Source organism: Pangasianodon hypophthalmus, chromosome 11 (genome assembly GCF_027358585.1).
Source record: "Pangasianodon hypophthalmus isolate fPanHyp1 chromosome 11, fPanHyp1.pri, whole genome shotgun sequence".
NCBI classification, from domain to species: domain Eukaryota; kingdom Metazoa; phylum Chordata; class Actinopteri; order Siluriformes; family Pangasiidae; genus Pangasianodon; species Pangasianodon hypophthalmus.
In genome coordinates this window covers 12307916-12329233 of record NC_069720.1, presented here as the reverse complement: position 1 = coordinate 12329233, position 21318 = coordinate 12307916, and the positions used below count along the sequence as shown (strand labels likewise).

Genomic DNA, 21318 nt, shown 5'->3' with positions numbered 1-21318 from the left:
TTAAGTGTGTGTGATGGTGAATATGTTTGATGAATGTAAAGCAGTGGATAAACACATGCAGACAGATAGACAGGTGGATAGATACAGTCAGTGGATAGATACAGACAGACACACATACAGACAGACAGGTAAACCAGTGGTGGGTAGACAGGTAGGTAGATAGCCAGCAGGTAGACTGATACAGACAGATAGGTGGATAGATACAGACAGACAGAAAGAAAGATAGGTGGATAGATATATCTTTCTATCCACAAATTAGTAGATAGATAGTGATAGACAGGTGGACAGACACACACAAGCGGATAGACATGGACAGATAAACCGGTGGATAGACAGACAGATAAACAGATAGGTGGATAGACGCAGACAGAGAGAGAGAGAGAGAGAGAGAGAGAGAGAGAGAGAGAGAGAGAGAGAGAGAGAGAGAGAGAGAGAGAGAGAGAGAGACAGACAGAACACAGAGTGCTCATGTGTCTGTGGGATGTTCAGAAGTGTTTCCATGTTCCCACAGTCTGATACCTCGAGGGAACTGAAAGCGTTCCAAAGGTCACGTTTGGGGTCATGGGGTCACCAAAGTTCAATCCTCAAGCCATCCTGAGATGAAAACGCACACTGCTGTTGAATCTGATTTTGTATTTTTACCCCATTTCCTCCCCATTTCAGCCTGATATCGGTTTCATTCATTTTATGCCATTTTAACTGAACTTTAGTACATCTTTTTTTTTTTTTTTGCTTTTACCCCATTTACTCTTCATTTTAGCCAGATATTATTTTACTTCTACACACTTTTACCCACATTTTTTGTACTTTTATCCCACTTTCCTCTTACTTTATCCAGAATTTTTTGTACTTTTTCAACATTTTCCCCCATTTTAGCCAAATATTTCCTTTTTCCTATATGATACCCTTCTGTTGCAACTCAACCACGGCAAAAAATCCATGCAGGGACCTTGCTCAAAAGTCTCACACTGGAAAATGTATGCAAATTTTTTTTTTGACTTCTTGACATTTCACACAAAAGCAGGAACATATTTGATGAACATTGTAAACTATAATAAAAGATTAAGTAATTATGTAAAATAAATAAATAAATAATAATAATAGAAGAGAGAATAAAACAGACACGTGCACCATCAAATGTTTTATTACTAAAATGGAAACGTCTCTAAGGTGTTTTTTGTGTCTTACAGCTAGATTTCTTTGTGAGTAAAATATACTAAGTAGAAAATAATCACAGTGGTCCTGCGTGCTACAAACATCTGGAAAAACATCTGGAAAAATACAAGCACACAAAACGCCACATTCACACTCCTCGTCAAGTTCCCTACTAAAAGTGACTAGTGTAATTGGCAATGAAGATTTTTTTTTAAACAAATTACAGGAAAAGGTGCTATACCAGAGCACAGCGTCACGGTAGACGAAAAAAAAAAAAGACATGGCTGAATAAACCACTTCATCTCCGAATAAAAGGAAACATTACAACTTGGTAAAGGAGGATTATTTTAAAACTTTAACACAGTGGTCATGAGAGAAGTGAGAGAGATTTTTTGTTACAGTTGAGAGGAAATGATACAGTCACGGTGCTGTTACAGTCTCGGAGTGAATCTTTGGTTCCTCACTAAAGGACGATCTTAGAATAAGGCTTCATTTCTGATTAAAACAGATCTGTCAATGCCACATAGGAGAAAGTACAATAACTGATAGTCTAGGAAGAATTACAGCATTTGTCTTTTTTTCGACGAAGGATCTCATTCCCTTACTTCATGAAAAATGTGCGCTAAAGTCCGTTGGACATCATATAAGACATCACAGCATGAAATCTACATCATATGTACAATATTTACACAGTGAAACCTCCAGCTCATACATGGAGACCCCGCACTCTGCAGTAGTTCAAACAGCAAATATACAAATCTCTTTCCAGAGTGTGAGCTCTGATCACGGGGGAGTTCTTTAGCGTGAGTCGAGATGTTCGGATTTCACATCCTGTAAGATTCATCCGAGTCTGAGATTCACACAATGGAGTGTGCAAAAAAGAAAGGCATAGAAATGATCACAACACATCAAATTACAAACTTTCACCATGGCCACAAAAACACTTAGTTCTGATTGAATAACAGGTGCTGTTTTTTTTTTTTAAACATAGATCAGTTCTAAATCAGTGCTTCCGATATTCTGTAATCGTGCTGGAATGTAACCATGACAACCATTTATGCATCACTAATGGGCTGTTAAACAAACAAAATACGTTTATATTACAATTAAACTGCAATTGAATTGCAAATGATTCTGATATGTAACCAAAGTAGCAACAGTACCGTCGTAGCAAACTCATTTTCACTGGCCAAAAAATACTCGTTTCTGATTGGCTATCAGGTGCTGTTATTTAATCTACATCAGTTCTAAATCAGGGTTTCCACATACTATGTAACCTTGTTAGCATGTAACCATGACAATCATTTACGCTTCATTAATGTGCTGTTACACAAAGAAATATTGTTTAACTGCACAGAAAATAATGATTTATAGAGCATGGAAATGTTACAAATTAAGACAAGACATAGCCATAGCAGTAACAGTATAACGGTAAGATATTGTTTTTACTCGCCACAAACTACTCGCTTCTGATTGCCTAACAGGTGCCATTTTTTAATGATTTAATTGTTTTCTTTTTTTTTAATTGGCTGCAACAGAGTACCTGTGATGGTTCACGGTTTGAAAGCTGATTTATGGTCAGATTCCCGGATATTTCGACTGCTCAGTTCAAGTCAATTAATTAACACAATTAACACTTTGTTGGGTCCACATCAGTGGACAACCCATGCTCTACTTCACGGCCATGGTGTAAGCAATTAAAAAAAATTAAAAATAAAAAAAATTGAACCAATAAAAAAAAAAAAAAAGGAAATAACACACTATACTTCATTTCATGAATTCTTCAGCACCACCTTCAGTGTGTTATTTTCTGGTATCTTCACTTTTTCATTGGCTGTCCATATTTTCAATTTTCAACAGCATGTCCCTCTCTAATCAAGCTGATTCGATTCGAGTCGTGATGCTGTGTGTCGCAAAATAAAATAAATAAATACATTTTTAAAAAATCAGCTTAGTGAACTTTAGTTTCCTGTTTGATCCAACAGCAGCTGGAAAAGAAAATATTACTGAAAAAAGTTGTGAAAAGCTTAAACGTAGATGTTAAATAAGGAAAGTGTGCGCACACATGCACATATTTTTCAGATTTCAGAGTCTTCATCTGCACTCGTCAGCATGCATTATGTGTTTAATGAGCTCACTCTCAGTGCACACATCATTAAAGCACAGAGAGGCACAAGTCTGATCCTCGACTGTTTGATCCGTTTGGCACTGAGAGAAACAGAAGATGAAGCTGACAAACTTAACATGCCCTGAAGGTAAGTATTGTGTTCCAGCCACCATGTTAACATCCATTCAGTAGTACTTATCCATAACAAGGAACATCTTCAGAAAGACAATGTTAGTATAACTCAGGCAAACATATATTTTCGATATTTAGAGCTCTGATTATCAGCTGATATTTTGTTTCAAAGATGTTGCTGTGTTAAATGTACTCAAACTAATCAATAGATTAAATTGGAAAATGACAATAGATTTGATTGGATATCGATTCAGTATATAGGATCAGTATTGTATCAGTGCATTCCAACTTCAACATTAATAATAGTATTTGTTTATTTTAAATATCAGAGTCTAAAGTCTAAGATCTAAAAAAAAAAAAAAAAAAAAGCCAAAATATCAATCCAGGGTTTAAGGATTTTATCAGCCTGATTTGATCGATGCAGCCCTAATTATTACTAATAAATCTATTTTATTTGATAATAAAAAGATTTTAGGAAGGGTATTAACATGGCAGGTTTTAAGATAACTTGTTGGATTTCATTGTTTTATATAATCTAATATGACGAGCGCTTTATATTGTGCAGGCTAAAAATCAATAAACTTGACAATCAATACAAAAAGTGACGCATTAATTCTCAGCCCAACAGTGAAATGAAGTCCTAGCATGATAAACAGCTTCCTTCTTAAACAGCACTCACTCATCTGAAAATTTGTGCTTTTTTTTTCTTTCTGTTCTGATCTGCGACACACCAAAAAATCCTTCCGTAAAGTTTTTTCTAGAAATAAGGTTTGGAGTTAAGTGCACACACAGCTCATCCCTGTTCATGCACATCCTTCATTTCATTTCAGTCACCTCATGCTGCTCCTCATGCTTCCACTGGCCTTTGGATTGTCCCAGATGTTCCTCTGAGATTTAATTTCTTCCACTAAAAACTTCTTTATCCTCTTCATTTATCCGGTTCTTCTACTGAAAGGTAGGAAAAATCTATTGGCAATAATTAAAAAGGAAATCTTAAAGTGTGAGATTTTTTTCCTCCAGGCAGCTAAAATGGTAAAAACTCTTGTTGCTCTTGTTAAGCTCTGTGTGGCGCATCCCAGCATGCACTGAGGCATGTGGCATATCCCAGCATGCACTGAGACACTCAGAAAAAGACGACGTCCTCCTTGTCTTTGTCGTCAGGGAGAGGATAGGAGTGCAGGAGGCTCAGAGGCTCAGGGGTATATTTGTCTCCAATGATGTGGACATCTGTAAAGACACACACACACACACACACACACACACACACACACACACACACACACACACACACACACACACACACACACACACACACACGTTTTATTCCTCCTATACCCCCACCATACTTTTCAACCATTTATATTTACACGTCCGCAAAACGAGTTCTCTAAAAAGCTGTTCCCTCACCAGCTTCTCTTTTTTCTCTGTCTCTTGATGTTAATAAGACAAAAAAAAAAAAAAAAAAAAACGCAGCTAGTCACGTTACCAAGAAACAGCAAAGTATAAACTCCTCTGTCCTGAAGATGTCGGAAAACTTAAAGTTTCAGCTTTACCTCTGACTAGAGACTCTTTCCATAAATGTTAAATAAACATCTCCTTTCAGAAAATTTCGTATCGACTATAAAATTTTTTAATTCTTGTGTGTTACTATAGAAAGGATACGAGTGCATTAATATAAACCTGTGATTTGCAGCTGCACTTCTATCAGAGAGAAAAAAAAAAACGTCTGACCAATCAGAAACAGGAATTCAATAGCGCTGCGGTATAAATGACGTTTGATGTCATCTTGAAAGTTGGAAGTGGGCACCATGATGATTTTTAATATCTCACCTGTAACTGGAGGCGGAGCAAGTTGAGGCTGCTGATGAGGACTGATGGAGCGACGAGCTTTTACAGAACTCTCTGTTTCTCTGGACGACAGTTTCGACAGCTTCTGCTTCATGTCTACTGAAGCTGCAAAGACAAATTTAACTCCGTTCAGGTTCCTTACTATATTTACATATACAAAAGTTCTCACTTGATCTGCAAACATAGAGTAAATGGATAGGAGGCGTGGTCCAAACAGCACTGGAGTAAATGGATAGGAGGCGTGGTCCAAACAGCACTGGAGTACACGCAAGGCCTGAATAAGAAGGAGCAGGTGCGTTAGATCAGGAACTAAACTCTGAAGCGCAGAGATCTGCTTTGGTTGTGAATACTAGCGCTTTTCCATTGGAAGGTACCCCCTGACTCAGCAGATTACTCTCAGTCCTCCACACTGGCACTATATTTGGTTCCCCTTCATACCCAGGTACCTGTAAGCTGCGCAGGGATGTGTGGGCGGAGCTAAAATAGTGCAGACGTCCTGATTAACGTCTCTGAATGGAGTCGCTTCTCTAACGGCACAAAAATCTCCTGTAGACTCGTGTAGTGTCTGCCATAGTTTCTCGCTTGTCTGGCAGATTTAAGAGGCAACATCACAGTTTAAAACCTCAATTTTGTGTTTCAGATTCATTTTAATGTTTTTCTTTACCTACAGTAAAATTTTAACATCACTATTCATCTTGATCTTACATTTCTTTACTGCGACCAGGGTAAAATCCACTAACTTGTAATTGGAACAAATCCCAAATGGCTTCTTATTCACTATGTTTGAGCCCTAATAGGGTATAACAATATTTGAAACTTTGTGCATAGCGAAGGTTTACTCCTCTTTAATTGAACTAAACAACAAGTATTGGCATCCTTGGCTGTGTTCAGGTGCATGGAGAGAATGAACATTTGCTCCACTTTAATCCCACTAAAGATTAATGTATTGGCACCCCTAGGCTGTGTTTGGGAGAGGAGACGAAACGAAAGTTTGGTCCTCTTTATTTACAATAAATATTAAAGCATTGGCATCTTTTTATTTGGATGCACGCTCTGTGTTTTGTGCTTTTACACTTTTACACTATGAGAGAAGGAAATGCAGCACAGACACACATTTTGACCTCAAATGAGAGATGCCTGTTTTTTTTTTTCTCAAACTCACTCATTTGAATTTCGAGTATTTTACCAATATCAAATTACCACATGACAACCTCCAGAGAAACTCCTCCTACAAAGATGTGTGGAGTAATGTGATGGGGAAGACACACACTTACACACACACATACAAACACACACACACACACACACACACACATCTGCACACGCTCACCTCACTCATCGGCTGAGAAACACTATAAAGTTCTATATCTTGAGTTATAGTTGTTACTGCAGGTTCACTTATCCATGCAGCATGTATTTGTGTGGTTAGAAACTCTACCTGAGCTTTCTGTGCGATGTGAGCCTTTGCTTTTGGTGCTCTTGTCCTTGCTCTTCAGTGTGGCGAGCTTGGTGGGGATCTGCTGCTGGACTCCGCCCTGTTTGTGCAGCTGGTTGGTGGCGCTGACCAGGTGGATGGGCACCTCGGTTTTGGCGGGCACGGCGGTGCCACTCTCCCGGCGCGGCGGCACGTCTATCCTATCGGAGTAATCAGCAGTAGATAACGAGACGGTGGGGCGGAGCTGACAGAGGGACGGGGGGACCGAATCCGTTCCAGAGTTTCCCAGGATGTCACCATTAAAACTGGAGGACATGGTGAGCTGGAGAATTTTATATGGAGAATTAAACATTTTAATGTGAATGCTACTTAAGAGATCAGAGAACACAATCACAGAGTTATGATAAAGTAAAGCTGTTGTTGTAGTGGAGTTCCTGTTAGCACCCTGAGGTTGATTATTTTCCTATAACGGCACATTCCAACAGTTTTTCTCCTCTTATGTGACAGAAATCTGCTAAGATTATAAGTTATTTTTTTTATTTCTTAAAATTTTATTTATTAAAGAACAATATGGCACACATTTTATTATTGTTAATAGTTACATTTAATGTTGTGTAACATCTGCAAAGTTCCTGTCCTCAGACCCTTACCAACAGTAAAGTGTATATGTCCTGAAGATATCAGAAAACTTAGTTACAGCTTTATCTCTGACTGTTACAAAGCATTGACACAGGAGTCTCCTGCCATAAATGTTAAATAAACATTTAGGATTTGTTGATTATCTGTTTTTGTGGATCATTTCTTCTGAGACAGAAACAATTTGAAAGGAAGAACAGCTGTGTGTGAGGCGTGTGTGGGCGCATCAGCATGTCTGATGTTGGATTTCTGAGAAAAAGACAGGCAGGACCTGATTAAACCACGCCAAAAGAAGCGTTACATGAAAAGCCAAGCTCAAACCCAAGGATCAGGAAAGGCATTTCCTGTCACCACTTTGTTCAGTCACAGGACTAACGGGTTTTGAAGGCGACAGCCGAAAGAGCATGACTTGGTGGAGGAAATACAGTGTGTGTGTGTGTGTGTGTGTGTGTGTGTGTGTGTGTGTGTTTCGTCTACACAAACACAAGATACTTTACGAGTATAAGGCAAATGAAGCACATGTGTTGCACTTCCTGCTCAGTGGGAAAATAACCAACCCACACACACACACACACCCACACACACACACACCCACACACACACACACACACACACACACATGAATGAGATCAGACAGAGCTGTGGATAAATTGATCAAACACAGCTAGAGAAAGGGAGCGTCTGATTGCATGGGTGAGAGATTAGGAAAGATCTTTCATTTTCAGACACTAACAGGAAAAACCTGTGTGTGTAGCTCTTTCCCTCCCTACCAATCTACTAAACACACTCCTGATTAGTCATTTTGTCTAATTATAACTATTAACCTGTAGCCTGTTATTAGTGGTGCGTTATCAGTCTTGCGTGTGTGATTTGCTCTTGAAACGTTAAGCCGTCACAAAAAAAAACCCAAAAACTTTATATCCATTTTGAAATTTCGAAAAAGGTAATTAGCTGATACTGACAACCAGTGCCAGACGCAAGCGTAGTGTGTGGCGTCACACTAATGAACAGGCGATATGAAATTAGAGTGATCGGGACATATATCATGATTAATGATGGCAATTAAACAAAGCAGACTGCAAATTGAGCTCTGTGAAAATATCAAATACAGCACTGAGCAGTATGGCACGCCCACTTCCTGTCACCAGTGTTTACATTTTTCTTGATGCAATTCACTTTGCGCTCATTTTAATGATCATGTTCACTGATATTGCTCTGTGCACCATAAATCTATAATATAAAACTCGAGAGCGAGGATGAGGGTGAGTTCATTGCTAGCAGCACACGGTGGCAACCAACATGAACGTGATTAAATAAAATCTTCCATGACATCCCTGTTTGATTAATACTCACAGAAAAAAACTCATTTTGTAAACATGCCACCTATTTTATCAAATGTGTAGTTTAAATTTATACCATCAATGAACTGCTTATCACTTATTTTTCCCAAATCCATTTTCATCACCATTACACCCAACTTCACAGACGTCCTGTTGCAGATGCATGATTCAAACCTCTGCATGCTAATGAATATGACATCCATATAATAGATCTTCTATTTCTCTGTAGAAGCAGATGTTCCCAGCTGTGATGGTTCCTCTGGCTGCCTCACTGTGACCAAATCTCCCTTATTAACTAACGAAAACAGAAAAACGCTTCAAAGCTTGAAGGCCCTGTGATCTGCCTCGGGGCAAGTCTGCTTTTGCAGAGCACAGCAAGCTTTCCCAACACTCCTGTCTCTCTTCACACAGATGCTCCATTGTTTTCTCTCTCTCAAAGTGCTGTTGTGTACATATGCACTTTCCACAGGGGGAAAAAGACAGGATGAGAAAAACGGGAGGAAAAAAAGTTGACTGACATCACCTAAACAATTAAAGCTGGCTGTGAACCAGTAACGAGAGGTTTCTGGCAAGTAAATTACACACTGCGGCTCCTCCAGTGCTCACACTTTACCGAATTCCTTCTGCAAACTTATTTCAGGCCTTCTGGCCACAAACTGCGGAGTTCCCTTTGAACAGCTACCTCTTAAACCCTGGTGATAAATACCTACCTTAGAGGTTTTTCCCCTCTCGCACAGAAACCAGGACTCAACATGAGCATAACAGATTCCTTAGAAACAAAATAATGGGAGTTTTTGAGGCTGAGATGAGTGCTGTGTGAAAACTTCAGGAAAATTAAACTGCACTGGAGAGACAGTAATAATATAGAATCATACAATCATAACTCCAGAAGGCGAAAAGAAACATGAAGGTTAGTGTTAGGAATATAAACACAGAGATGTGTTTATATGAGACGTGGAAGTAATAAGTAATAAGATCATGCTATCAAAAAGGCAGAAATGATTCACTACAACATGATTTACAGTTGTTTCTTTGGGATACAATATAACTCATTGTTATCTCTGAAGAGTGAGAGGCCCCGCCCATCTTCAATGGGACCCGAATGAAGACTCACACTTACTGGGAAACCGATGCCACACCCACTTCTCTTGTACTGACCGCACAGAGGCTACAGCTTAGTACAGGAGCCATACCTTCACTGAGACTGATGCTCAGAGGCCATGCCTCCTTCACTGGAACTCAGATGATTCATCTGACACAGATGCCATGCCTGCTTCAGTAGGACTGATGCACAGAGGCCACACCCACCTTTAATGTGACGGATATGCAAATGCATATTTACTGGGAAACTGACGCAGAGGCCACACCTACATTTTTGGGACTGATGCTCAGAGGCCACACCTTCACTAGGACTGAGGTACGGAAGACATGCCCACCTGCAACAGAACTGATGCTCAGAGGAGCCATCTCCAATGGGATGGACAGCACATAGGCCACGCCCACCTTCAATAAAACTGACAGACACCATGCCCATTTTCACTGGTGCTGACAGTAGAGGCCACGCCTTCTTCAGATCTTCATATCAGTAATGATCACTAATCACTCATGATAATAATCGCTCATGTTAACTAATCCACTAATGTTCACTAATGAGGTGGAGGCCAAGAAAACAAATAAGGAACTCAGACAGAAGTGAAGACAAATAAAAACACGTCACAAATAATTCTCTGTAATAATACAATTCTGGTGAAGTTTAAACTTTTGTGAGCCTCACATTAAATCTCACGGCTACTGTACAGCATGAACATCTGTCAAAGTTACATTAACCACTTCCTCAATTAAACAAAGATAACCTTTATCATAAAACCTCATTTCCTAAACACACAATGCCTTTTGCAATTCGTTCAGTTGGACTGTAAATCCCGCAAGCATGATAACAGCACACACACACACACACACACACACACACACACACACACACACACACACACACACACACACACACACACACAGGAGAATTAAACTGAGGCTTTGATAAGGTGTGAACATGCCCTGACTAGTCCACACTGGCTTGCTCGCTCGCTCACTCTCACACACACACACACACACACACACACACACACACACACACACACACACACACACACACACACACACCAGGATATGAAACTGTAGCTGAGGCATAGAAAGGATCAGGACTGATTTGTTACTCCAAACCTTCAATACATCCAAGTAGTTGTAATGGTTTGGCCCATGTTGGTCTTACCATTATATAATAATAATAATAATAATACACACACACACACACACACACACACACACACACACACACACACATACATTATATATTTGCGTTTTTTTGTAATATTAACTAAAGAGATTAATTAAAGAGAAGCTGGTAAGGGAACAACTGTTTGTAGTGGCTATAAAGTAAGTGATAACAGGAAATAACTTGTTTTGCAGACATTCCACAACATTAACTGTAGCTATAAACTGATAAAAAGTATCATGTCATTCTTGTGGTATAAGAGGAATAAAACACTTGGGGATGTGCTGCTATAGGAAAATGATCATTTTCAGGGTGGTACCAGTAACTCCACTTCATCACACTACTCCATCGTTAATTATTTACAGCATGACACGGAGTGTTTTATTCCTTACTTAGTCACTCATCACTAAATTTCTTCAATATACATGTTGCTTCTTTGCAGTCTGCAAACAGACAAAAGCTAATCTGGGATAAACACTCCTGCACTGCCACAACGACCACCGTGGATTAGATAACCATCTGCATGACACCTCCAGTCCTGAGGCTAATTCACAAAACCGCACACAGATAAGGAGCTGAACAAATCCTGCAGCAGACACGTCACATTTAAACCTGTCAGCATCATAATATCAGTGTAATAACATACCAGAGCAATAAACTGGGTGGAACAAATACTCTTTGTTTTCACTTTTCAATAATTATATAAGATACAGCATCTGATTGGTCAGAAGGTGTTGAATAGTTTTCACAGGTTTATATTAAAGCATTCATTCTAATACACTGTCATTTATATAGTAACAGCTCATTCACAGGGACTTGTACAGAGGATGCTCCACATAACCGGATTAAAAAAAGGGAAGGATTTTTCTGTATGGAGATGTGTACGGAGATGTGTCAGTACTTTCTAACAGTTAGAAATCTAAATCTGTAAATCTGTACCTGTAAATCTTAATAAAAATTTATTTCAAGAGAGAGAATAAAGACAGGATGGTGAGGGAATAATAATAACAATAATAATAAAAAGAAATTAATACGCTGTTTGCTTCCTTTCATTTTTATGTAAGGGGATGTTTAACATATAGGAGCCTAAATGGAAGGAGTCTCCAGTGTAAGTGCTTTGAATGACTGTTTATCGCTGCTATAACCTAAGTGATTAGAGGAGCTAACTTGTTTCAACATTAAATCAAATGTATCATTCCTTAATAAATAAAAATTGTAATTGCCAGCACATTCCTGTGGTTTAAGAGGAATAAAACACTTCTGGATGTGCTGTTATGGGAAAATATTTAATTTCAGGGTGGTCACAGTAACTCTGCTTCATCAGACCATGCCATCACTACACTGATTATTTCCCTCTACCAGCAAAAGACACAGTTTCTTCCTTACATATTGGCACTTCAAGCGGATGGATGAATGATCAGTCAAAGCTTTTAAAATCAGGTGAAACCTCCTGACAGGTAACTGTCATTTCCTGCTTTTATGTGCAAACACATTTACAGACATTTGTTGAAAAGAAGAAAGAAAGAGAAAACAGAACCGGAGATGTGTGACAACAGGCTTAGATCAGATTAAATATTCATCCACAATCACACATAAAATACACAGTCATAAAACACCGAAACCCATAAATCTCAGTGTACCATCACACACACACACACACACAGCGTGTGTGTTATCTCAGCTTGGCAGCACCACGATGCGCTACACAATAAGCGGCTTTGTGTTGTACTGTGTGATCTGTTTACACAGAGACAGGTCGAGCGGCTCAGCTGATAGGCGTTAGAAGGTGAATTCAGTTCAGAAGCGATTCGTTCCCACTCTGAGGGGGGGAACAGGAAATGGAGGAGTGTTTCAGTGCCACAGTGGTCTATTGTTCAGGTCGGGTCTACGCTTACAGTCCAGGAGACGAAATGGGTGAGAAAATATATCCAAGAAGAAAGGAGCGTAAGGCTGCTTTCACGTACACAGTATTTAGTGTTTGAACGGAACCCTGATGTGTTCTCCTCCTCGGTGCAGTTCTTTAGGCAGGTGAGAACACACCAATCATACCCGGGTCCAAGAACGTCCGAGCGAGGTCTTCTCGGACCGCTTCCAAGTGAAATCGATTGCAGTGAGAAAGTGATTTGAGTCCAGATTGACTCGACTGCAGGAAGTGTGTTTTGGGTTGCAGTGTTGTTTTTCTTAGATGTGAGCTGTTAAACTGAGGCAAAGCACTGCAGAAATGCCACGTGTTCCAGAGATTTGGATGAACTAAAATAGGAAATAAATGTTGGATGCGAAGCCTAAAATGTTCTAAAACTATCTAAGCATTTATTTAGCACCGATTCCGTGTCCTTCATGCTTCTTCATACATACACTTTGTGATGATTTGCTTCTAATTTTTCCATTGCAGTTGCTCCGTTGTTTTATTAGTACATAGTGTTACCAACCCAAAGGCTTTTATTCCTCATATACACACACCACAGCAATTTGCCCACAATCACAAATTTGAATTTAAAGAACATGTTATATATCTGGTTATAGTTACATTTAATGCTGCCGAACATCCGTGAAACAAGTTAGTTGCTGTTCTTACTTGCAGCTATAAACAGTCGGTCCCTCACTGCCTCTCTGTTTTCTTTCTCTTGACGTTAATAATAAAAAAAAAAAAACGCAGATTATGTCACTGAGAAACCACTAAGCGTAAACTCCTCTGTCCTGAAGATGCCGGAAAACCAAAAGTTACAGCTTTACCTCTCTGTATTCTACTGTATATTCTGCCAAATTTCACTCCATCCTGAAATATTTCTTTTGCATGTAAGTGTCCTTGTCTAAAAACCATTGATACATTTAATTTAATATATATATATTTTTTATGTCATTTGGCTGAAAATACACTTTGGTAGGAGAGTGGTTAAAAACTAAGAAAGAGTGGAGTCGTTCAAGTGAATTTCACAATTCAAATACTATTTTTAAATACTAACATTTCCTAATATTTTTGCATTCAAAAGAACAAAAAAATTTAATGTTTAAGATTTTTACATTATTTTACCCAAACAAACAGAAAAAGTGGGTAAGAGACATTTATCTCTGTTCCTGCCTCACCTGCGATGTGTCATGGCCATAAGTTGTTGCCGTGTTGGGTGCCGTATGGCGTTTCTTCATTTTCCTTTGCTGTTCAAGCTTCTCTCGCTCCTTCTCTACAGCCCGCGTGGATTCTCGTAATCTCTCCAGGTCCTGCTGGTACTTCTGCCTCTGGTTCTGCAGCTCCTGTCTCTCCTGGGCAAGTCTCTCCTCCAGCTTCTTGCACGCATCCTCTCGCTCCTGCAGCCGAAGCTGCTCAGCCTCGTTCTGTTTCAACTGCTTCGTTCGATCACGCTCCCAGCGCTCTTGCTCCTGCTGCTGCTGTGCCTGGACACGCTGGAAATGAGCCATCTCCTCACGGTGCTTCTCCAGGTTCCTCTGTTTCTCCTGCTCGAGGAGTACGTCCGTGCCTCGCTGGCGCTCCGCCGAGAACAGAGATGCCCGCTGCAGCTCGATCATGCTGTCCTGCTGAGACACAATCGCCTGCAACAAAGAAGAGGAGGAAAAACAGATAGGTTAAACTGATGGCGCTCTATGAATGACCATCTTTAGTGTTATTTTTACTTCCTACTAACTCCCCTGTTTAAGTTTTACAGTACTATTGGTCGGTATATACACTAAGAATGCTTTTACTCCCATTACTCCATTTTGCGAGAACACATCAGAGTGAAATTAATTGTTTTGGTTCGTTTGTAATTTTGCAGTTCAAGCCTACAAACACAAAACACATGGCATTTTTGATTCACTTCCTGCACTTGAGTCGATTCAAAGTTGAATCACTTTTTCACTGCAATAAAGTTCACTTGGAAGTGGACCGAAAACAACACGTTCAGATGATCTCGCACCTGAGCATTACTGCTGTGTTCTCACCTGCCTAAAGAACCACACCACGGGAGAGAACACACCAGGATTCCACTCAAACCGACTAAACACTGCACAACTCAAATCATGCTGAGTTGACGGTTTATTGTTGTCGCTTTTCTAAACTTTCCCTGGCATATCAGTATCGCTCTGTCAATTTAGTGTCATGATAAATTAAGGTTTAAGTCATATCACATTACCTGTAGACTGTAGAGCCGCTGGGAAAGCAGGAGAACCCGGTCAGAGAACTGCAAAAACAGGAACAGAGAGACAATGAGAACTACAGCATCAATGCCTGAAAAACTACCTGGACTGGCCATGACTGAATTTGAATAACACTCAGTAATCAATTATCGGGTGGTGTGATTACAACAGAGTTACTGTTTCTACACTGAAGTTGATTTTCCTGAAGTGTTTCATTCCTCTTATACCATAGCAATGTGCCAACAATTACAATTTTTATTAATTAATAAACAGGCCATATTTATTTTCCATGTATAGTTAACAAGATCTCTATGTCTGAGTCACGGTGAAAAAGATGTGGCCCCTTTCTGTTAGTCTCAGTGAAGCAAACATAGCCATCTTGGAAAATGTAATTAAAAGTATGCAATAGGTGTAGAGGAAGCTGGAGTACTCTAGGTATCTCACCTCTGTGTTTGGAAATCTGGAGCAGATCATATTCCAGCTGGGTGAAGAAATGTTATCCTGAGAGAGAGAGAGAGAGAGAGAGAGAGAATGTGTGTGTGTGAGAGAGCAGGCCTCATTACATAACTAAGTGTGTTGATCAAAACAGTGATGTGTCAGTGAAGAGAAACATGACGTCTAAGATAGAAACACGGATAAGTGACTCATGTTCTCATGTCCTTTTGGGGGAGACAAAAAGAAGGTTAACACTGCATGTGTGAAAGTGTGTGTGTGTGTGTGTGTGTGTGTGTGTGTGTGTGTGTGTTTGCGTGTGCATGTGTGTTTGTTCTCTCACAGCCTCTTCCAGTCCCTGACTGGCACACATTTCTTTAAGCTGAGGGTCGGAACTAGCTCTCTGACTTCTCTCCCTGGACTTTCCTGCTCCATTCGAGTGTTTCTTCATGCTGCCTTCTGTTCAACACACAAACGCACACAATAGTGATCAGAAAAGAGAAACATTTTTCCATGTTATAACAAATGAATAATATTAAGAATATTATCTGTTATGACAGATAGGTTACAGCTGATGTTAACAACTTGTTATAATAGACAGAAGATAAAACTAGTGCACTGTTGTAACATTTTCTTAAGTATGACATGCATTTTACAGCATGACGTTAAGGAGCCAATATAACATTCAAGATGTTAAAGAGTGGTTTCTAACAGATGTGAAGTTACAAATAGATGTTATTAAGTTGTCATAATAGACACAAGATGTAATTAGTGCACTGTTATAACATGGCAAATATAATTAAGAAAACATTATTACAGATGCATGATGTTAAGGAGGTGTTTTAACATTCAATTTGTAAAACTTGATAGAAAAAGTGATCAGGTGGTTATAAAATGCAAGACATACTTAGGAGTGTTAAAACTAGCATGATGTTAAGCTGATAACATTCAAGATGTTAGCGGCGTTATATCAGATGTATGGTTACAAATGAGGTTAAGCTGTTATAATAGTTAGACAACCTAAGTATGTTTGCATGTTATAACAGCACACTAATTAAGACATAACAGATGCATAATGTTAAGGAAGAGTAATATTCAACACATGATATAACTGATATGAGGCTACAATAGATGTTATTGTCATAATAGATGAAACATGTAATGAGAGCGCTGTTATAACATGCAAGACGTACTTATGAAGACATTATAACAGACACAACTTTAAGGAGCCGTTATAGCAAATGTCAGGTTATAACAGATGTTAGTAACTTATAATAGATACAAGATGCAATTAAGGCAATGTAATGTATTAACATACAAGACATTCTTAAGATGATGTTATAAGATGCATGATGTTAAGAAGTCATTACAGCAGATGTGTGGTAACAACAGAGGTTACTAGGTTGTTACAATAGATAGAAGACGTAATTAGGGTGCTGTTATAACATGCAACACATACTTAAGTGATGTTATAACACATTAGGTGGTTGTTATAACAGATCTAAGGTTACAATAGAGCTTATTCAGTTGTTATAATAGATAGAAGATGTATTATGGTGTTGCCATAACATGCAAGGCATACTTAAGCTGTTATAACAGTTATAAGAGATGCACAGTTACATCAGACAGCTTTATTTGCAGTAGTAGGAGAATGAGCTGTAAGAGCTCTTACGCTTCTGCAGTAAACTGATGGTGCTGTCGTAGCCCCCGAACGTTCCTGCTCTCCTGGGCAGTGAGCTGGAACTCTGATTCTCTTCTGTCTGTGGAAGATCTCTCGCACTGGACACCAGAATGTTCTGTAGGTTCTCCACTAGAGTTAAGAGACAAGGAAAGAAAACATTGATTTAGTGGCTGGCTCTACACGCGCACCCTCACGCGCACCCTCACGCGCACCCTCACGTGCACCCTCACGTGCACCCTCACGCTCCATCATATCACTAAAGCTATTTGCACTTAAACTTTTCAGCACCTTGTAATTGGGATCAGTAATAAAACTTTGATATTTGTCAGGTCCTAAATAAATACAGATCATGGTCCATATGAGCAGTAATTACAATTAATTATCACTTATAATTGAGTAATTAGATATAGATACAGATAAGGAGGACCTGATCCCTTACTGTCTAACCAACAAATTTCCAACAAGCGGCCATGACAGAGAACTTCAGTGCAGTCTAGGTGCCCAGCACTGATAACAGCCACGGAGCAGTTACCCTCTGTTATGGCTCCCTTGAGCAGCTGCTCCCCCTGCTGGAGTTCTGAGGTGTCTCCCCGCAGCAGAAGATGACGATGAGCTCCTGTGTCCTCCAAAATACCCACACACTCGGCCAGGTCGGCATACAACTGCAGCTTGTCCTTGAGAGCCTGCCTTATCTGAGCGTCCTTCACCGTCAGATGCTCTGCAAGGAGGAATGTTATTAGAAGGTCATTTTCCTTTCCTTATAGAAAGGTGGCTAAATCTGACTTTTTCCAGCAAAAGCACAAAGGCTAATCTTTTTTTATATGAAAGCTAATAAACATTCAGACTGTAACACAATATTATATCTAAAACAATTAACAATTATGTGTCGATTTAAATGCCTAATTGAAGTGTCTTTAAGCATTTTGTTTTATTGACTGCTTTTCTTTTATTGTTTTTGATTTAGCAATTTATTTGTTAATAAGACGACTTCTAAAAATCTTTTAACTGTACACCATGTTTTTCACACTTTGAACTATTCGAATTATGATGGACAATTATTTTATCCAAAAAAAAAAAGGCTCTGTAGCCTTTTCCCAAATGGAATGCTGGGATGGTGAATACACAGATGTATACAAGAATGTGGAACCTTGTTGGAACCTTATTGTTTTTGTTTGGACTTTTCTTCTTCTTTAAACTGGATCGTGCAAGCTGAGCCATATGTCATAGAGACATGAAACATGGTCAATATGTAGTATTTCCTCCTGTCTCAAACCAAACAAATAAGACCAGAGAACCATTAAGCTCCACCCACTTTAGGATTTTTCAGAGTTTACTCCATTGAGATTGTGATATTGGGATAATGAAATAAGGAAACTGTTTGACCATGACAGGGCTACTAACACACAGGAAATAAAGCAAACACAAAGCTTCAGCTTACTGACATCAGATTTGATAAACTTATACGATACATGAATTTGAGGGAGAGGGGGTGCTGTAACATTCAAACAGTAGTTTCCTTGTAACTGCTTGTCCGATTGCTATATTTACATGCTAGTTTGTAATTCACTTGATTTATGGTTGAAAAAAAAATGGTGGACTTCGGACCGGTCAGCTTTCAGCAGGCATTTGACAGAATAAATGTTATCTGCAAATCTGAATGGGATATAACTAGCTACCTTCTAGTCATTTTATGCAAACTTGCACAAAGTAGTTACTGGGGTGCTACGTCCAAAGGAATGCTTGGACCCCAATGATTGCTGCTTGTGGCTATGTATTACCTTGAATTTCTCTGAAGCGTTGCAGTCTTGCTCCCTCCTCTTCAGTAAAGAGTCTCTGCTCTGTGTGAGGACAGCTGCAGCATGAACACACACACACACACACACACACACACACACACACACACACACACACACACACACACACACACACACATGCAAACACACGCAAACAGAGTGTCAAAAAGCAAGAAAATCCAAGCACACACACATGTTGAGAAATTCATTGGGAGTCATTTGGTATCAAAAGGGCTATTTTAAAAATATCTTTAAAAAAATCAGGATTAATAAATTGAAAACCTGACAAATTCAAAAATAATATGAAAAATGATGAGAAGCTCTTTGTTATAATTTCCTATATTTGTGATGTCACTACTCCCATACTATTTTGATGTTTTTCCCCACATTATTCTGTATAATGGATTAAAATTAACTTAAAATTAAATAAAACTCTGAAGTCAATTTTTTTTTCATTTTACTCCATGGCACAGGGCTCAATAATTCTACCTGTTGTTTTATATTTATTTAATTGTGATATTATGTGCTCCTGTTACATGTTCCTGATATATCTGCGATGATGTTAGCTGTACCTGTCTACGGCCTGGCGGATGTGCGTGATCCAGGTGTTGCGCTCCTCTTTAGAGGACGTGTGGATCTCGTACATCTCGGGCTCGTTGGAGGAGGCGCAGATGAGGAACATTGCCTTTTCCTCATGTGCCACCTCTCTGACGATTAGCTTCTGCAGTGAGATCACCGACGGCTTCCCGTCCTGCAAACACAGAAATAATATTACTCTCCATGAAACTCCAGACTGAGTTTGCTAGAGGGAAATAATAATGTCACATGAGTGATTCTGGTAGAACCTGAAAGTGTAATATTGTACAAAACACTAGAGGTGGAAATATCTCTTTTCCAGATATTACAATACACATCCTGATATGTAGTACACGATACAAACATCATATACTTGTAATATGACACAATTAAACACTTAAATTTACTACTGATTCAATGATTCAATTCAGGACTGATCCAATATGTTTCAGTTCAGTTAAATTTAATTTTTCCACCAAGAGAAGGTATTTCAGGGACAGACGAGTTTACTGTTTACCTCTGACTATTACAAAGCACTGACACTGGAGACTTCTTCCATAAATGTTAAATAAGTATCTCCTTACAGAAAATATGACCATATGAACAATTTCACACAATTTCTAATCCAAATATCCACCATACATGTCCCTGTGACTGAGCTGTTACTACAGAAACAATAATGTATTTGAATTTACGCTCTTATGGTTTATACTGTTGCTGAAAATCTGAAGACATATGCTTACTTCTCGGGGCTTATTATTTTCCTGCAGTGCTAACACTGTCCAAAAAGTGTATATTCTATTATACTAAATATAATATCTGCACTTAATGACAACTACAACTCGAACAGATGCTGTAAAGTATGAATATGAAAGCTCTGAACGTACCACAGCAGAGAAAACATATCTCTGGTCCTTGTCTTGTAGCAGGAGCAGAACGTCTGTGAGCAGCACAGCTAGGATATCTGGGGGGAAAAAACAGCAACAAACAGGAAGTGAATTTTACATCACATAAGTCAAAGAGTTCGGGTTTATCCAGTGTTGTGTATGTGAGGAAAAGAATGTGAGATACTTTTCTGAGAAGATAGAGAGGAAAACAAAGAAGAAAACAACTCATGGGGAAGAACTGAATGCATCAGATGATATATAGTATATATTTACAAACATATTTTGAGATTTCATTCATTCTATGAAGACATCACTCGGACATGGACAAAATAATACTACACCAGATATAAAAAGGTTAAAATAAACCGAACATCTGTGTACCTGTAAAGAAATATTACAGAAAGTAAAGATGTCTGGACAAGTAAAAGTGAGTTTCTTTTGTAAATGCAGTCAAATTAAAGCCACCATATTTAGGACTATTTTTACTTAACTATAAACACGTGCAGTAGCGTGCAAAAGTCTTTGGCACATGTAAAGAAATTCTGTAACGTAAAGACGCCTTCAGAAATAATGAAATTAAATGTTTCAACATAAATAATTGACTATAGTGATCAGTAAACAGTAATAAACTAAAACATGTCAACATCTGGTGCCTTTAAAACAGTATCTGTAACAAATGTCTCCGGTACTCTGTCATACAGTTTTATAATAAAAAAAAAAAAAAAAAAAAAAAAATGACACTATTACTTTATATCTTACTTTCCTTAACAACATACAAATGTGTCCATGTAAAATCAGTTTTGGTGTTGAGGGGGGGTGAACATTTACAAAACTAAACTTTTTGCTCATTTCTACTGACACTAATACAGAGGACCTCAAATAAACAAACTAAGTTCATA

At 38.8% G+C, this 21318-nt stretch overlaps 1 protein-coding gene across 3 annotated transcripts in view; it reads right to left on the bottom strand.

The window, feature by feature from the left end:
- Positions 1-1128: 1128 nt before the first annotated feature.
- Positions 1129-21318, bottom strand: part of arhgef18b (rho/rac guanine nucleotide exchange factor (GEF) 18b) — a 61026-nt gene continuing 40836 nt past the window's right edge. For all 3 annotated transcript variants that reach the window (XM_026930449.3, XM_053238142.1, XM_053238143.1), the window contains 12 exons: positions 20420-20496; positions 19529-19707; positions 18942-19015; positions 17696-17881; positions 17155-17292; positions 15826-15941; positions 15495-15551; positions 15047-15094; positions 14007-14468; positions 6681-6999; positions 5225-5347; positions 1129-4621 (listed from right to left, as the gene is read on the bottom strand). In XM_026930449.3, the coding sequence (XP_026786250.3) occupies positions 4518-4621; positions 5225-5347; positions 6681-6999; positions 14007-14468; positions 15047-15094; positions 15495-15551; positions 15826-15941; positions 17155-17292; positions 17696-17881; positions 18942-19015; positions 19529-19707; positions 20420-20496 (1883 nt within the window). In that variant the 3' untranslated portion in view covers positions 1129-4517. The remainder of the gene's footprint in view (positions 4622-5224; positions 5348-6680; positions 7000-14006; positions 14469-15046; positions 15095-15494; positions 15552-15825; positions 15942-17154; positions 17293-17695; positions 17882-18941; positions 19016-19528; positions 19708-20419; positions 20497-21318) is intronic.